The sequence below is a fragment of the Neolamprologus brichardi genome, chromosome 1, assembly GCF_056152115.1.
Source record: "Neolamprologus brichardi isolate AB-2024 chromosome 1, ASM5615211v1, whole genome shotgun sequence".
In the NCBI taxonomy this organism is placed as follows: domain Eukaryota; kingdom Metazoa; phylum Chordata; class Actinopteri; order Cichliformes; family Cichlidae; genus Neolamprologus; species Neolamprologus brichardi.
The window spans coordinates 28670461-28688130 of NC_142104.1; the positions used below are offsets into that span (position 1 = coordinate 28670461).

The 17670-nt window shown below is 39.1% G+C and overlaps 1 protein-coding gene across 2 annotated transcripts in view; it reads right to left on the reverse strand.

The window, feature by feature from the left end:
• The window catches only part of glceb (glucuronic acid epimerase b), a 57291-nt gene that overhangs the window by 20525 nt on the left and 19096 nt on the right, over nucleotides 1-17670 (reverse strand). The window contains exons 2-3 of one of the 2 annotated variants that reach the window (XM_035909115.2): nucleotides 12331-12437; nucleotides 2025-2550 (exon numbers count right to left, since the gene is read on the reverse strand). In XM_035909115.2, the coding sequence (XP_035765008.1) occupies nucleotides 2025-2541 (517 nt within the window). In that variant the 5' untranslated portion in view covers nucleotides 2542-2550; nucleotides 12331-12437. Of the gene's footprint in view, nucleotides 1-2024; nucleotides 2555-12330; nucleotides 12438-17670 lie in introns of both variants that reach the window. The other variant, XM_006793867.3, reaches the window with a different exon arrangement.

Genomic DNA, 17670 nt, shown 5'->3' on the forward strand with positions numbered 1-17670 from the left:
ACATTTGGCAAAAACACAACCACCTTGGGCTTGTTTGCAGCCACAGGACCTGGGCACCCTGCAGACATTGGTATATAGAGGAGTTCCTCGTCAACTCAAAGTATTCCAGAGTCATCTGTCGGACAGCTATGGTTTGACTGAAATTAGGTCATACAGCAGATAATGATCCAAACAGTGGCTGAAAAAGAAAAGAATCAAGGTGTTGCAGTGATCCAGTCAAATTCCAGACTTTAATTGGGCTGAAGTGCTGCGGCGAGACCTTAAGAGAACTGTAAATGAATGCCCACAATGCATGTCAATGAACTTAAGGCAAAGCTGTAAGAAAAAAAAAAAACAGTAGACCAAAATTCTTCCACAACAATCTGAGAGATTTATCAAGTCATAAAGAAAATGATTCAAAATTATTGCTTCTAAAGGTGGTTTTGCAAGCCACTGAATCATTTTTTCCTCTCTCTTTTTTACATGACTGTATATAGGACACATAACCCATAATACTGAATGCACTGACTTATTTTTAGTACTTAAAAATTGGTTTCTATAACCCCCAGCCTGCATCGGTCAGGCTCTAAAAACAAGTGCTTTGAATGCAACTCACTGTGCTTTGTGGACAAACTGAGAAAATAATAAATAATTTAATTTGATAACTAAAATATTGCCAAGTTGCAGAACTAATAAAAGCAAAAGAGAAATTGCTGAAAACCAAATAAACATAACAGAATTATTGCTTTAAATGTGACCTTCTGACCTACCCAAGCCTTTTAATGTCATTATTCTCTACTGTTTTGCTTGAAACACAATCTTTTAAAGAGTTTATGAAGAATTTGAAATAAGAATTTAAAATAAGTCTCAATGAAAGATGGAAGGGGGGGAGGGGGAGACTTCAATCGTGATGTAAAAAAAATAAAATAAAATGTGGGAATTTGCACTTTCCATTTCAGCAGCTGCAGCCACAAGTTAAAAAAAAAACAAAAAACTAATTTGCTGCTGTGACACTGCTCTCACAGACCATCATTATTCATCAAGCTTACCTGACATTTTGCTACTGAACATTTCCTCCTTACATTTACCCGCCACCACAAGAGCTTTATTCTCAGATGGGTAAAGGACTCAAAACTGTGAATCCTCTACCTCCTGCCTCTGTCATTTCCAATAAGAACACTGATATGTCTGGATTTATAAGATTATGTTTTGGGGGAAAAACAAACAACATATTCTGTGTTCATAGCCGACACAATCTCCTTTCCCCCTTTTTTGTGCCTGTAGCTATTTGACAAAAGAAGAAAGATAATAAATATCTATTTTGTAATTTCAAGCAAGTACAAAGAGCCACTTCTTCAAGCAAGCGAGGAACAGAACTATATTGATGACCAAGTGGTTTCAACTAATAGCCTTTTAAAATGAGCTATTGATCTTTCCTGGCCATTATCTTAAAAGGAACCTTCAAAAGAAAACAGCTTTCAGGACAGACCAGAAGCATAGAGGAACATGGAGAGATACGGTCACTTAACAGACCCCCAGCTGCTTGTATCAATACAGACTAATACTGACAATGAGTGACGAAAAGAAACATTTTTAATGGATTCGACACAAATCCTATTTAACGGTGTTAGTGTTAAAGAAAGGCAAAAGATGTTTGGAACCGGATGGCAGAGAGTGAGAAGGTGCTCTGGAAATCTTTTTGAAATCTGGATCTTGCTAATCAAGTCTCAGCTCACTTTCTCACAGTTTAAACAGGTGATTTACAATGTGCCATTTTACGGCAATATGCTTAATTAAGCAAATCACACATTTCTCTAAGATTTTGGGTTTGTTTTTTTTAAAGAGTTTTTTGTCTGTTTTATTTTTTCTTATGAGATGAGCTTCTCATTTTGGCTGCACACATCAGACACTACTTATGCAAAGCCTTGGTTCAGTAGGATCTCAACAACAGAAAGAACATTAATATTCAGATGCATGAGCACTTCTATTAGGAATTGAAAACCTGAAACCTGCGTGCAATCGAAACCTAAACAAACAAGACTTACCTTCCACTCCACTGATACACTTGACCCGGTCACGGACCTCCACGTTGTATCCCTCAAACGACATGAAGACTCCGTTGGGGTGGTAGGGTTCTCGCTGGGCGTAAACCTTTGAATAGCTGTGCTGAAACTCAAAACGATCGTAGCCATCGTACTGCACTATTTTGCCGTACACCTCAAAGTACTTTTCCACCCAAGAGAAGGGCAGGTAGACTTCTCCCCCCTCTCGCCGGCCTTTGACAGTCGATTCATCATTGATTAAGCAGTCAATTTCTTCATACTTGATCCCCCCGACAACTCCGACAACAGGCGGGGGCTCGGGAGGTTGCGGGGGATGCTGCTGGCTGCTGATGCTAGCATCGCCGATCTGAGAACTCGTGGCCACCGGGGCAGCACGGGGCAGGAAGCGTATGGAGGTGTCACTAGAGCAGCGGTTCCACAGCAACACAGTGATGAGTGTGAAGAGGGCGCAGATAACGATGAGGGTCTTGTAGTTCACCCGAGCAGCCAGGCAGCGCATGGTCACAACCTGCCTGTACGGCACAAACAAAAACAACTCATTAGAAGACTCTCATTAGAGTCAGAGTAGCCTGCAAATACATTTATGCTTAACTTCTGCTATTATACACCAGCAGCCTGCTCTTTATGCTCTAGGTTAAAAAGCAACCACCTTGCACACACCTAAAATCTGCCTTTATAATAAAGCAGGACTGCATCAGACATCTTTTCTCCACCAAAGTTATAAAAAAAGGTGTTTTCATCTGAGCAACTGGAGGAAGAAGGAAAGAAACTGTGAGTTTGTTTTTCTTTTTGCAAGCATTTGAAATTTATAGACGGTGAAAAGTTTACCACAAGGATCGCACTGCTGTGTGAGCTTTCTTTTCATCCCGTGGTGCCAAACAAACGGCCGCGACATCAGCTGTGTGCAGGAGAAATCTGTAATCCCATACCGCCATCACTGAAACCTTGTTCCTCGTTTACAATCGCTTTAATGGAGAGAGCTGACTAAAGTGGTTACTTAAGTGCATGTGAGTAACATAACTGCTCTGATCTTTTACAATGACTTCAATTTTACAAATGAGTAAAGTCAGCTGATTCACATTAATAGCACTTGCACTTAGTAGATAAATGGAATGAGGTCATTATTGTACTAAAAAAAGCCAGAACGTAACCAAGAGAAACTAGTAAAAGATACAATCTAGCACATAACACTAAAGCTTTATGGTGAGCATCAGTTTGTAAGTGCCTGGAGAGTGTAAAGTGCTACTGTTCTCCAGTGATTCTCTCACCAGATCATCAAACTCCAGATAAACCTGAGTGAAAGCTGCTTGGAACAATTTTCCCTAAATAGATGACATGTTGTAATTTGTGTCCAACACAGAGTTTTGCCCACTTTTGTCTGGTGAGGAGGCCGTGTTGCCGTGGATGAGTCACGAGCACCTGAAGACAGAGCTGGTACATTCATGTTGTAATTAAGACTGAACAATGTGAAGAAAAAATCATTTTGTGTAGTCTAACCGATTTTTAATTTTCCCTTCTCTTTTGCATCGAGTCAATTGTGGTCTTCACTGCAACTTAAACTCCTCTAATCAGCACACCTGCATACGAAGGGGTAGTACAATATGTTGATCTTTTCGTGCAGCAAGAACCAGCTTAAGTCCACATCACGTCTGAAAACTGGGAAGTAGCTCGCCTGGCTCAGATCACAGAATCCACCAAGCAGAACCTTTAAATCTAACTAATAATAATGTTATAGCTTTTTAACTCCCACAAAAGCTTACATATATGCTGGGCTACTTCTTGGCCAGCAGCAGTTGCCAAGCAACCAGCGTGGAATCCAGAAAGTTATAGCTCCTGCCCAAGAAACAGTTACTACAATTACTATTATCCTAAAAAAAATTATAACCAAACTAAAAATAAATCTTGTATTTTAAACTGCAAATTTCTTTAATTTCTAAATATAATTGAACTAGTGAAGAGCAGACGGTCACTGGTAGCGGGTTAGTGCCAGGTGGGAGCTTTTTTTTCTTTTTTTTTAAGTCCATCTCATAATGGATGATATACACCTTCTGTATTTTTCATATGAAAGAAACTATACTGTGGTGGGGCTTGCTAATTTCTTGTTCTTGATTTATGTATGTTTTGTTTTGTTTTACTTTTGTTTCATATGTTGTTTGTTTAATTTAAGACTAAAAAAAAAAATTTAATGAATGAGAGGTAAAACTTGAGGGGGTAGGGACAAATAAGTAAATACTTCTGCCTACTCCTTTTCAAACAAATAATGGAATGATATTTTGTAATGATTGTGAAAGCACATGTTTGAAATGTTTGAAATAAAAATGAACTGAACTGAACCTGAGCTGAACTAAACCAAAGTCCTTTAGTAAACACCTCCAGGGACTTATCGAGCTTCAAAGGTCACGGAGTAAAAAAAAAAATGGATCTGTAGAATAAAAAGTCAAATCTGGTGAAGTCAAAACTTAAGCCAAAAAGTCGACCCCCCTTGAAGTAACACTTGTACAACAATATTTGCTGCAAAGTTCTCCCACAGATTTCACATCATCACTCTTTGACTGTCATACTTCTCCTTGAACGGTGTCTCTGCCTAAGCAGTGAGTGACCTTTAGGACTGGATAAAGAGCACAGATGTAACAGATGTGACTCTGAATTTATAATGAAACAAAATGAGGACAACGCTGCAAAAAACTCTTTTAAAAATCAAAGCCGCACCTTTATGATCACTTAACCTCAATACATCAGACATGCATTTCCCATCATGACAATGCTCAACTTCTCCTTGGATAAATACTAGAGGCAAAACAAACCATATCCTCCTGATGCTGGCTTACCATCAGTCGCTGCAGACAAAATTTAATTTAAGGTCATTTTGTTTAATTTTAAAGCATTGCATCCTGCTCAGGCCATATTGCAGGTCCCTTAGAGGCTCTCCTCAATTACCCTTTCAAAAGGTTTAAACCATCTCTCATGTCTTAAATTGACATTTTTGATTCCAGTCTTAAGAGATATTTTCCCCCCTAATTGAATCTACATAAAGGTTACTGTCACTATCATTTATATTCTGTATCAAATTATGTGCTCTGTGCATTTCCACCTTATGGATGTTAAATTTATTACAGTAAACTATCTGGGTGCACTTTGGTTGATATGCTGCTTTTCAGATTTTGAATTAAAAAGCAGCATGCAAATCAGACGTGTTGCTTTCTGCATCAGTCTTCTGTTTTCATGTCCTCTGTGTGTCTCTGACATTTTCGCCAAGCAAACAAGAAATCAATACACATCCTAAGGCCTCTCCTCTTCCTCCACACTAATTACAGCTTACTGCTGATAGAATTTACTATTACACTGATGACAGCGCCCCGTCCTCTGATGACAGAGGAGGGAGAGGGAGAAAATCATTATTCGCCAAGTTCATTTCACTATCTCAGCTTCAACTAGCCACAACTGAAGGTCAGCTCAATCAATGGGCATTAATTGGACAAAAGTAATCTTCTGTAGCGTTGCAAAGTCAAATAATCACAGTAGTGGCCTCTTAAGAAAGTTAAAGTGTTAGATTACTCGCAACGAAAAAATGCTTTGAAATACAAACACAGAAGGAACGCATGCTGTAGCAGATGAAGCTGCGGCTCCGTGCACGACAGGGGGGAGTATTTTCTCCATTACTGGATGGGAAAAGTTTTCAGCTGGATTTTATAAGAAAGAAAAGACTTTGGTGCATCTCTGCAGCTGGTTATTTACTGCCACACGTTAAAAACAATCACTGATATTTAGAGAAATGACAGCGTGGTGCAGTGATAAAAGATGAGGCTGATGGGAGCTTTGACAATGCTGAAAATGTGAGGTGGAAAGACTGGGGACTGCATCCTGAAAGATAAGTAGAAACGACCCTGTCAAGGATTCCAACTATAAATAAATGGCTCTTTTTATAGTGATTCGTTGCTAGCGTTGAGGCTTGGGCTAAAGGTGGATATACATGGGCTTTAAGCGTGGCAGCATGAGGAGTATCCTAAAACCTCTTGCTCACTTGGTTTACCTAAAGGCATGTCCCATTTCTCAAACGTAATTTACATCTTCACGCTAGAACAGTAGGCGCACTGGAAGAGAGGTTAATGTCACGGGTGAGCAAATTACAAGATGCGGTTTGTTTACGGATCACAAACCATGAATGTTCTGTCTGAGGAGATTTCGCACTCTGCCACGTCTTAGACCCAAATAAGCATTTGCAACGTTTCTCTAAGGTTGGGACTAGCTGTAGGAAGCCAAAATACCCCTAAAAACTGTAAATAACAGCAGAGATGGAGAAAACTGAGAGACTTAAAAACTGTTTATTCTTAGAAACTGGAAAGCATGCCCTCCTTAGAATCTAAAACTTAATTTCCATCAAATTCTGGGCAATAAATATAAACAGAAAAATGAGTAGACAATGTTGAAATTTTATCAGTGAAAGAGTGGTGTAGCACTTGCAACATCAAGCATGTTTAAATCAGAAAGTTAACCTTATGTAAGCCACGCCCATATGTTTTCTCTGTTGTCACCATGATTTTTCTTTTGTCATGATCACGGCAGAAATATAAAATGAGCGCATAATTTACAGACCAAATGTTTACCTTCTGCTTTGACATCTAGTTAATCTTTAAACAAAGAATCTGTTACTTTGTGTCAGAACACAGGACTGCTTTTTGTCCGAATCCCCGCTTAGTCAGAAGAAGCGTTATATTTATTTGAAAACACCGTCCAAATGAAAAATGTGAACTGTCTGTATTACAGTATGTAAACCAAGTTGACACAAAAAAATTAGTTTGATTTATTGTTCCCTAGACTCCGTTTCCAAAAATGAACTTCTTTGCAAATCATCTCTGCCGCTATGTTAATTACAAGGCAAAAACAACACTTCGTTATGCAGACACTAGCTGCATTGTCTCTGGTGTATTTTGACCCAAATTCACTTCTATCTATCAGCAATCTGTTTTCATCAGAAAAAACAAATAAACAAAAGACAGCAGTGTTGTTGTTTTTTTAATTATCATTGAAAAGACTTGTGTTTATGTCTTCCATATGAATTAATGTAAATGAATGGCTGCTATGACACAGCAGAACAGGCAGTAGTTGTATGGTATTGACGGGGGACAGCTGAGTAAATTCAGCACTATAAACTCCAGCGATTCTTTTTGATGGAGTTTATTTATTAAAGCATTACCTTAAAGATATAAAGGTAATGGTTAAGAAAGCCACATTTGTTACTTAGTTTATCATGCACAGGGCATGAAGGTGGAAGATCAGCAAAAGCCGTTCTGAGGACTTGTTTATACGATACACATCTGTGTAATCCACTGGTTATCAGATAAGCTCTGGAGGTTCTGCATAGATGCACTCCCTTTGGTGACAGTACCGCTGTGATCTGGAAGAAAACTACACCGTACACGACACTAAAACATATCTTTACAACAGGCAGATATAGCTGGACAGCAGGTGAAAGACAATCCTGTTGGAGGATAAAAGTCTTCCATGCCTGACAGATTAGGGAGAAAGGCACTGGAAAACAAAAGCAGCTTTTCAGCTTACAGGATCCCAGTGTTCTGGCTATGGAAAATGAGAAGCGACTGTAGGTACAGGTGAAGGCTTTTCTTCTATATTCTATAGTATAGCACGATGGCACTAGGAACTCACAACAGTAAATTGTTTTTGAAATTATGTTTTGTATATTTGCCCACATCAACTCTCATGTCAATCTGTATCCTTCATGCCAACAAGACCAAGAACAAAAATCTGTAGTTTTACGAAGTATTTTTCCCTTCACTCGACATGACTAGAAGAATGCTGCAATCACAAACACAGCACCCAATTAATGTACCGACAGCTCCCTGCAATACAAATGTGAGCAAACATGTGGTAGAGACTGAGCAGTGAATCTGCACAGATGCAACTCTCTGCACTTGAGTGCAAGAATATAATTAACTGAATCCTTTTCGTCTTCTTCTGACAGATGTGTCAAACACGCCAGCTTTTTTAGTGTCAGGCAGTGGCACTTTTATTTTTTAACTTGCAAAGATTGGAGTTTTCTGTTGGTGCCACAAAACCTCAAGAAACCTTACAGAAGTCTCTGATACAATCATGGGCTACTGGTGTTTTTTCACTCTTTCCTATTTTTTTCAGAGTCAAAGACTGACAACCCACACGTTGACATACGGGTATAATTAATATTGTTCTGTTGTTATTGTTAATTACCAGAATATTATAAAAAGCCACTGTATATGCAACTACATGTAAAATGAAAAGCTGGTGGTAAATCACATCTGACTTTACACCCAACTGAAAACTCCTAAATGATACTGCTGACAGTCGTCACTGTAGTAGGCTGAGAAAACATCTGCTTCACAAATACACAGGTCTAGCAAATTCACAGTCACGAGTCCCTGGGGTCACAGGGCACTCGTATGTCTAACAACACACAGATTCTCTGCTGCTAATGCAGATCAGAGGCTTGAAAATCTACCTTTAAAATGCCCATAAAAATCACATCTCTTCAATTCAAACTAACTACAAATCTCGGTCCAGGTCTCCAGTGCAGAATGTACAACATTTATACCGAGTGAAAACTGTTGTGGCGTTGGGCTTACGGATGGGTGAATGGAGTTGTTTTTCTTCTCCAGCTCCAGGGGTAACAGTCACAAGCAGTCATCACAGCAATAAAAGCTTGAGTGCTCATGAGATATCCTTGGGGAGCTGTTGGAGCAGAAGCCCAGAATGCGTGAGGTGCAGGTTTTTGTAGCCTCAACTAAACTCCTGGCATTTCACTGCCTTCCTCCAGGGGTAAAGTAAGGCAGGGGTTTGAGACTGCCTGTAAATTATCAGCTTATGCTGAAGCTCTGAGGCATGTTAGCTCCTGCAGAGATGTGATGGAGTTTGTGTATGTGTGTGTGTATGTGTGTGTTTTTAAGCCTGATTATGATAGCATAGGCAACAGAACAATTCAAGGCAACAACTGACAGGAAAAATAAACAACTTACATCTTTATCCATGAACCGCTGAGCATGCAGCAGAACTGCGTGTATCGCCCGTTATATGAGGCACAGTCTATACTGTGCATGCAAAATCAATTATACATTATAATATTCTGAGGATTAGCAAACATAAAACAATCTGTCATCAAGATATGTAAATACTTCCTCAGCAATGTAATCAATTGTATATTTAAGACAGGTTAAACTTATACAAGGTCAAAGCACTCATCATGCTACCACAAATGTAAAGGGGCATGACTGACTTAGTCAGATCAGACATTAAACAGCCTCTAACATGCCAACTCCCTAGTGCAAAGTCTTTGTTATGTCAGACTGCATCCACGTGAGAATACCCGGGTAGCTTCCATGGTGACCCCAGACGGCTGGTGAAATCCTCAAGCCTCAAGCTCAGACTCTTCTTTACATACAGTCTACAGCTTGATTTTAAGAGAGTATTTTTTTCGTTACCAAGAATGACAATATTTAAGGAAGTAGAAGTATAAAGTCACTTGAGTACAACACTTCATTTCACCTAAACCTATATCAATATCTCCAAAAAAGGTATGCCTATCACGGTCGCTTCAAATACTCAGTAATAGTAGATCGCAGCTATCGGTTCTAAACAGACACGAGAAACCTTGAAACCCTCATCACGCAAAATTATTCAGTTTTGTTTGGAGGCAGCGGAAAAGTGAGTGCACTGCTTTGAAGTTAATGCGCCTGTGTGTTTAATCTCTGCTTGGCGGATTAAGCAGGTCATTACTAAAAAGCTTATAACTGAGGTCTGCTGAGAGTTTTAGCCAACTCTTAATCAAATGGAGGGGAGACGAGAAAAATACAGGGTCATGCCTGGTGCTACAATACCATAGAAACAAAAGCAGGTTTACTAAACACAGAGAAGCAAAGGGATCTAAAATAAGGGAATGAAGTCTGACCTATGGTGTACAGTTGTAGCAGATTATTGGGGGTCAAGTAAATGTCAGCTGAATTTCAACTCAAAGTAAAAAATAAATAATCGCCTGAACATCGCCAGCATTTTTTTTTAAAGATCATTTATTTCTGTAATTTTATCCTGTTATTTAGTGGTCTTCTTCTTCAAGGAACAAATAACTTGACAGCAGTGATGGGGAGAAATGGTTTGTATGGCTTATATTAAGAAGAGATGCACTGATTGAAGTGTGACCTGCTGATCGCCAACTGTCATTTTCTTTTACCAGCACACAAAAACAAAAAAATCTACTTCTGTTTTACTTTTTCTCTTCTGTTCTAATAAATTAAACTTTAAATATTCCCTAAAACTGCTGTAATTAACAGGATTGGCTCTAGTTGAAACAACTAAAAATAAAGCGCTCTGTTCCTGAAAAAAGGCACAAATATCATAGAATTGGGTGGTATAAACGGTATAGAGTAGAAATGATGTGAATTTGGCCAACGGTAGAGATTTTTACTATACCGCTGCTATCAAGCTGCGCCTGGTCGAAATCATCGCAGTGGCTGCAAGCATGGAGCTTACACGTGGGGAGGAGGAGGAGGAGGAGGAGGTGCCCATGAAGAAGAATGTCGGTCACATGCACCTGGGTTTGGGTTTAAGCAGTTTGATGTTAAGCAGAAAAATATCATCTGCAAATTATGCCGGGCGACAGTAATAGCGAAGAGACGAAGCACGTTCTGGATTATGAGAAAAGCCAAAAACTGCGCCCTCCTCAAACGCCCAGTCAGTCAAGTGGAAAGAAAAAAGGTGGCCCTACACACCAGCAGACTGATCTTTTCCAAAGGCACATTTTATTTTAAACAACTTTAGTGTTTTACTGATATTCTACATGTATTTTTTATTCAAAGATTTTTGCGCATTTATCTTCATTTTTATTTGTTATTTAAGAATTTTGTGTTACATTGTTTGGAAAAAGATCTATTACATCTTAAAAATTATTTGAAAAGTTTTGTAATTAAAAAACAAACAAACAAAAAAAAACGTTTGCACAATAAATGTTCTTAAAATGGCATTTTATACTCTTCAGTCATTTTGACATATATCTATATACAGAAGAAAAGAATATATCGCAATATAGATCATTACAGCACATGCTTCAAATTATACCACCCAGCCCTAAAATATCATATAACATATTTTACCTTACCAAGCAAAAGCAGGTGCAAGAAATGTATGTAATTACACAAATGTGTGTTACTCACATAACTTTCCAGCATGTTTATAACTATAACACCATAACAAGACACCGACCCTTTGCCTTTTTTTACTCATCTCCATTATTTCCCTTGTAACCACTTTGATTCCTTGCTCATACCGAGGCTGCTGGCTAGCTTTAGCGTTGCCCACTTTGCCTTTCTTAGCTGGCTTTAGCTGGGTGAGGGTGATTTAACTAAATGCCTTCACTCATAGCATACTTCCATGCTAATGACATGTTAGCACGTGGCTGTGAGAATATGTGCAACTATATTACAAGATGTTCTTCATGTAAGTGTTTCATGTAGGTCTCTCAGTACTTCCTTAAATAACTGATTTAAATGGACACCGTGTACTGAATCAATTATTTAGCTTTAGCGTATTCTAAAGAGTAACACTTTTAAGATTTCACCAAAAATAAGGGCCAAAGAGAATAATTCAATCTCTAAAGAGAAACACTGCATAACTGGTTTAAAGTTCAAAAGCATACAAAAACATCTTACGCAGCACTACAATGTGATATAAGTTACAGCCTTAAACATCAGCCATGGATTGAAATGCTGTGCGATTATCTAGCACTTAAAGCAGGGCTGCATGGGGGTGTGTTTCAGTATCTCAAGGCCAGCACTTTATTCTCACACAGATGCACAATTACCTGTTACGCAAGCAAATGAACAGTTAGTTCCAAGAGCTCCGTCTTTCCCTATGCTATCAAAAATGTTTCAGAAGAGAAATGCAGCGCTTAAAGGGACTTGTAACAGATATGCCTAATAATTTCATCATACAAGCGAGACCAGGCCATTTTTCACAGTGGATATAAGAGCAGATTTAATTTGCCCGTGTAATGCAGTTAAGCACCAATCTGCATGTGGAAGAGGTTTTAGTGCACATCAAGTGTGTTGGTTAATTTCATTATTTATTTATTTATTTTTTAATATCGACGATGTTAAAACTTGTCACAGTCAAGGAGCGTGCATGAACCAAATATTTACACAAAATGTCATTTAAAGAACAATCTCTCCTCCGTCCGTGCTTCCTGGACCACAAATATAACTATCTCACTCTAAATCTTGACAGTGATGTCTGTAAGGACAGTGATACTAACCTCTTCTATTCATTTAGAAAGAGATAAACAACTGGCTGAACATCCTGTCGCACTTCACCCAGCGTCCTGTCCCGGCTTGCTCTTCTGGTACTTTTTGTCTGCAGTATCTGTAACACCAACAAAGGAGACACAAAACATGAAAAGTCACTATTGTCTCTCAAAGGTGACCTCATATTTTTTATATTTTGCGTGCATGATGAGGACAATGTATGTGTAGGTGTGTAAAAGAGCAAAATACACCACAGAAAAACATCTTTTTTACATGTTAAATGCAAGCTGACAGATTTCATGGGATGTACTGCTTTTTTTTTTAATATAACTGAATTGCTTTTATTTGAACTGAGCTCTTCACTCAATTCTAATAATTTGTCATTAATGTAGCCACAAAACCCCCCACAGCCTCATAAGCAGACCTTTTTTTGAAATTCATTTCCCAAAATCTGTTATTGCTATTAAGGCTCACATGAAAGCAAAAAAATGCACCAAGTGAAATGCACTAGGCAGCTGTTGGTTACAGGCCCACGTCAGACAGGTAAAAATACTCACATGTGAATGGGAAAGGTTCAGTTAGCATTAGCTGATAGAAGAATGAATTCCTCCTGTGCACTGGTTTAAGCAGGCTCTACATCCCTCAAATGAAATCCTTTAACTGGCTAAAAGCTTCCTGGGGTAAATTATGACTGATTGCTCCTAAGCAGCTTTTCAATACCACCTTTTCACAGAGCAGCAAAATTAGCCAGTGTATCTTTTATTTTTTTTCCCCTCAATGTGGCAAATTATAACTTTAAATCAATGCTACGAACACAGATGCACAATAAATTACGATAAGAAAACCGATGCATATTTGTAATTGCAGCTATTGCAGGGTCACTAATATACGCCAATCTATCAGTCCAAATATGCAGTTACATGGATACTTCACTCTGCAATTAATCTTACTAGTTTATTTCTAGCTGCTGCAGTGGCAAGCTATTAAATTAAAGAAGGTACTAAATCGCTACGTCAAAGAGAATATATTGATCTTTTTTATGAAAAGTGCTTATTGACAGAGCAATTAAATTAGATATTGAAGAAATTAAACCAGCAGAGCTTCATTCTGTCAGTGCACGGCCAACTGCAATGTGACAGAAGCAGAACGACTGGCAAAACTGGCAAATCAACAATAATTACAATATTTTAAAATATAATGGTATCCAGTTACATAAGAGTAAAATTGTCCCAGTGATGTTGAGGTATCTACGTAGATCCTTCTAGATCACTCAATCAGGAACATTTTAAACAAAACTATCTGATGGCTACCACTCCCTCAAACTAGTAGCAAGTATATTTTTGCTTTTTCCCTCTTTAGCTTTCGTCGTCGAGTATGCTGATGACCTGTTGTGCCACAATTCTGTCTATTCATGCTACAGCTGGTCTATAACAAGTTGCCATAAAAGATGTATCCTGGCTAAGAAACAACAGAAAATACGTTAATGAAGTATTTCAATGACACTCTGGATTCTTTAAAGGAGGACAGGACATGCGTGTTTGTGGCCTTTTATCTGAAAGAAAGCATACCTCTACCGAGCCTGAGTGAAAAGGAGACAGAAATGTCAGCAGTCTTAATCAATATTCTCCAGCTACTTTATGAGGATACTGATGTTTTTAGAGGCAGGTGTGCTGCAGGCAGATGGTAAGAAATGAGAGTAAACATCAGCCTGGAGCAGCTCATTTTTCCCAGAGCTAATCCTGCAACAGCCATGCCAGCATTTCATTCTATACACCTCTCTCTGAACATCTGGATAAAGTGTTGCTTTGCTTGAATAAGCATCTTTGTAGCTGGCCTAGTGCACATGCACTGTAACCCACACGGACAACCGCACACACGCGCTTGTACTAAATGCTTCAAGATGACTGTGAAGGTGCCTTTATGTTTCTCCATCTCTTCTCCTCAACCCTTCTGTCCAAAGCGGATAACCAGTTTCTTAAAAAATAAAACATCAAACAAACCTACAAACAAACACATGTTTCAAGCATCAAATGGAACCAAAAGCACAGTGTAAACTTGAGCTCAGAGGTGCCTTTAGTGGTGTTTTGAGAGTCTATAAACTTTATCTGTCCTTCTCAGATGGTTTATGATTGTGGCAAAAAAGGCTTGGCTGGAGGAAAAAAAAAAAATCCACGTATATAAGATGAAATTAATTAAAACATAGTATGAAGGATACTGAGCTTCAAGGAAAATGATCTGTGGCACTGCATCAACAGTAAAGGTCATGTATTTAACAACTGAGTGAGGTGACTACTACACTGAGAGATTAAATACTCTAGATCTGTCTGATTGGGCTCGGGGGGTGATTGAATACTAACACTAGTGACCGATTTCCTAGGGGAAATCCTGTGTATGCACAGATCTTATACAACAGGCTTTGAAGGACTTGATGAATGAGTTTATACTGTGTAAGAGAACAGACTGAAGGAGAGACAGATATTTTTCAAGAAACACCAATATTTGAAATTCTAAGAAGTTAAATGCTCAATCAGTATGAGTTCTAAAAATATATATATATAATCTCTTAAGGATGTGTAATCAAGAGCAGAGGAAGCTGAGCAGCACTCCAACTCCTCTTTAAGGTGGTTTAGCATGTCCCAGCTTTGCTATGTGCTGACACCGTTTTCACAGCCTTTACATACTGACCCATTCAATCGACCTCTCCTAAGCAAGGGGCTGACACCTTGCATATGAATCACGGACATCAACTTTATGGCTGTCTCCTGTGAATACATTTTGAACATTAGCCTGAGGATATTTCTTTTATGATGGTTTGACTGAGAATGATATTGGGCCATTAATTACTCAAGTCGCTACTCATTTGCTGGCGCCACCACACATGCAGCCATCTATCATGACTTGTGAGGGTGAAAAAGAAAAAAAAGAAAGAGAGAGAGAGATGGAGACCCATCTGTTGGGCATTCATAAATACATTCATTTTCTTTGGGGAGTCAATGGCTGGCCAAACATTGAATGATCGCACCACGGATGCCACCATCATTGACCATCTGATGCCCAGAGCAATTTCCAAGAATTCTGCGTCTGCAAAGTGAAGCGCTCAATTAGCTGAGATTTCTGCTTGCAGAGCTGGAGAGCGAACTGATTAAACGCGATTGCTTATCATACAAATAATCTACTTCATTCTGCCCACATATACACACAAACACACACAAGTCTGAAGTATTCGGACGCACAGTTAAAAAAATAAATAAATAAATAAAATCAATATGAGCTGGTGCCAAGGTCACTGGATAAAAATAGTCTGCATAGTATAATCTAAATGAATTGCTTGGGAGACGCATCTATATCCCAAAAATAAATAATAGTCTGAACCACTCTGCAATACTGCAGATGATTTAATCTCTGGTTGGACCGGAGTCAAAGGCTTCTCTTTTCAGGCAAATTTACACAATAACCTGTTATATACAAAACACTCCTTGAAAAGATAACTGAGAAAAATAGGACTGTGTACATCCTTATATGGTCTGCTATAACAGAAGAGAATGATTTTACTTGTAGCTGCTGTTACTTTTAAAAAATGAATAAATAAATGAATGAATAACTAAATCTGCATAGAGCAAACCTCAACAAAAAAAAAGACAAAAATCGTTACTTTTAGGGCTTTTCTATACAATCCTGGAGGCCCATGCTAGCCACCGTGTTAGCTGCATTCTCCCAAAGCACCAGTCCCATGCCAACCTCTCCCAACTCTCAAAACATTAGGGTAATTTTCATACTGGATTTAGCAAACAAAGAAGGTTTCAGAAGGCCTTCGTCACATGCTGAGAGATGCGTTGTGGTTGTCACAAGTGTTTAGGGATATAGATAGTAAAATGTGGTGTTATTTAGTGCTGCTTTGCATATATTTATGGGCTGTGTCACTCCCTTTTTTTGTGCTTGTAAAGAAATGCAGCTTTGTTGCACCAGCTTATTCCCAGATTGGGTGCAGCTGTTCTCCACTGTTTGCTCTCTCCCTTTTCTCATGCAGAAACAATTTTCCATTTGTGAATCCCCCCCCTAAAAAAAAAACTCCATACTTCTAGATTTCCCTTGGAGCGTCATGAGGTACTTACCCTTTAAATACACCTACACTCTGAGATGCTTTTTGCATTCAGTCGTGGGAATGTCAGTGTCAGAGTGACACAGTTAAAGGTTGAGGCAACAAGAACAGGCAGGCTCTGGAGAGGCAGGTGGAGTCACTGCGCAAGCCATACAAAACAGATACTTGGAAAACTCTGTGAGAGCCACTCCTGCTTTGCGTTCCAACTCTAAACTGAAGAAAACAGGATGAGAGGATAAGTCTCAGAGTGGGAGGCAGCAAAAACCAAGCTTGCAATAGGAAGCCAAGATGAAAGTAAATACAAGTTGGGAAGTTTTTAGAAGCACAGCAAATACCCTGGCTGCCTGTCAGGACTGTAGTGAACCCCATTTTTCATGCTAGCAGGCAAACGCTGCTTATAGTCAGAGCGGACCATTAGTTGCCAGCGATATGTTACGGAATGAGAGAGTAAACATACACAAACAACGTTAAGCAGCAGTAATTAACACAGCTCAAGTCTTCATTATCTCAGTATCTAGCACAACTGAACTGTTATGGTGTCCACGAGAGGTCACTGCAGATAGTGCTGCTCACTTAGAATCGACAGATTCAATAAATGAGCAAGATTGCAGCTAACAACACCTGCCAGATGACAGATGCACCTACAATGCCACAGCGAACAGCCATAGTTAGCATGCAGGCTGTAGTTGTAGGATGGCAAAGCTCTTACTTACAGTCTTCAGGTCATTTTACAGACTCTTTGTAGATTTCTGATATGTGGTATAAAGACAAATCACATGAGAACATTCCCTTCTGGGCTCTGTGCATCTGACGAACAGCTCTGAACTTGTTCGCAGCACAGACACCTCGGTGTGAGCTCTGTAAAAGAGGAGGGCTGTGCCCCAGCTGCCTTTCACATGAAGACAAGACTTGCATCTTCAGAACCTTGTTAGTTCTCTGAAAAGGCCACCGACTAGTTTGGAATATTAAGCAGCTCGTGCTGTCGGAAATCAAAAGGATTTTGGGAGAGAGTGGGAAGTTTCAAAAAGGCTTTGATGGTATATATCGCTCAATCTCCAGAAGATATGACAGGATGAAAAAATAAAGACAGGAGAACAAAGAGCCTCTCGGGGAGGAGGGAGGCAGAGGTTATTCTTCCCCTCTCTCTGTTCTGAATATGCATATATCATTATTCCACAATCAGAGCGTCTTGCTCTTAAAATGTCAAGACTTCTGACTGAAAAGACGAGAAAGCGAGAGACAGAAATAGAAA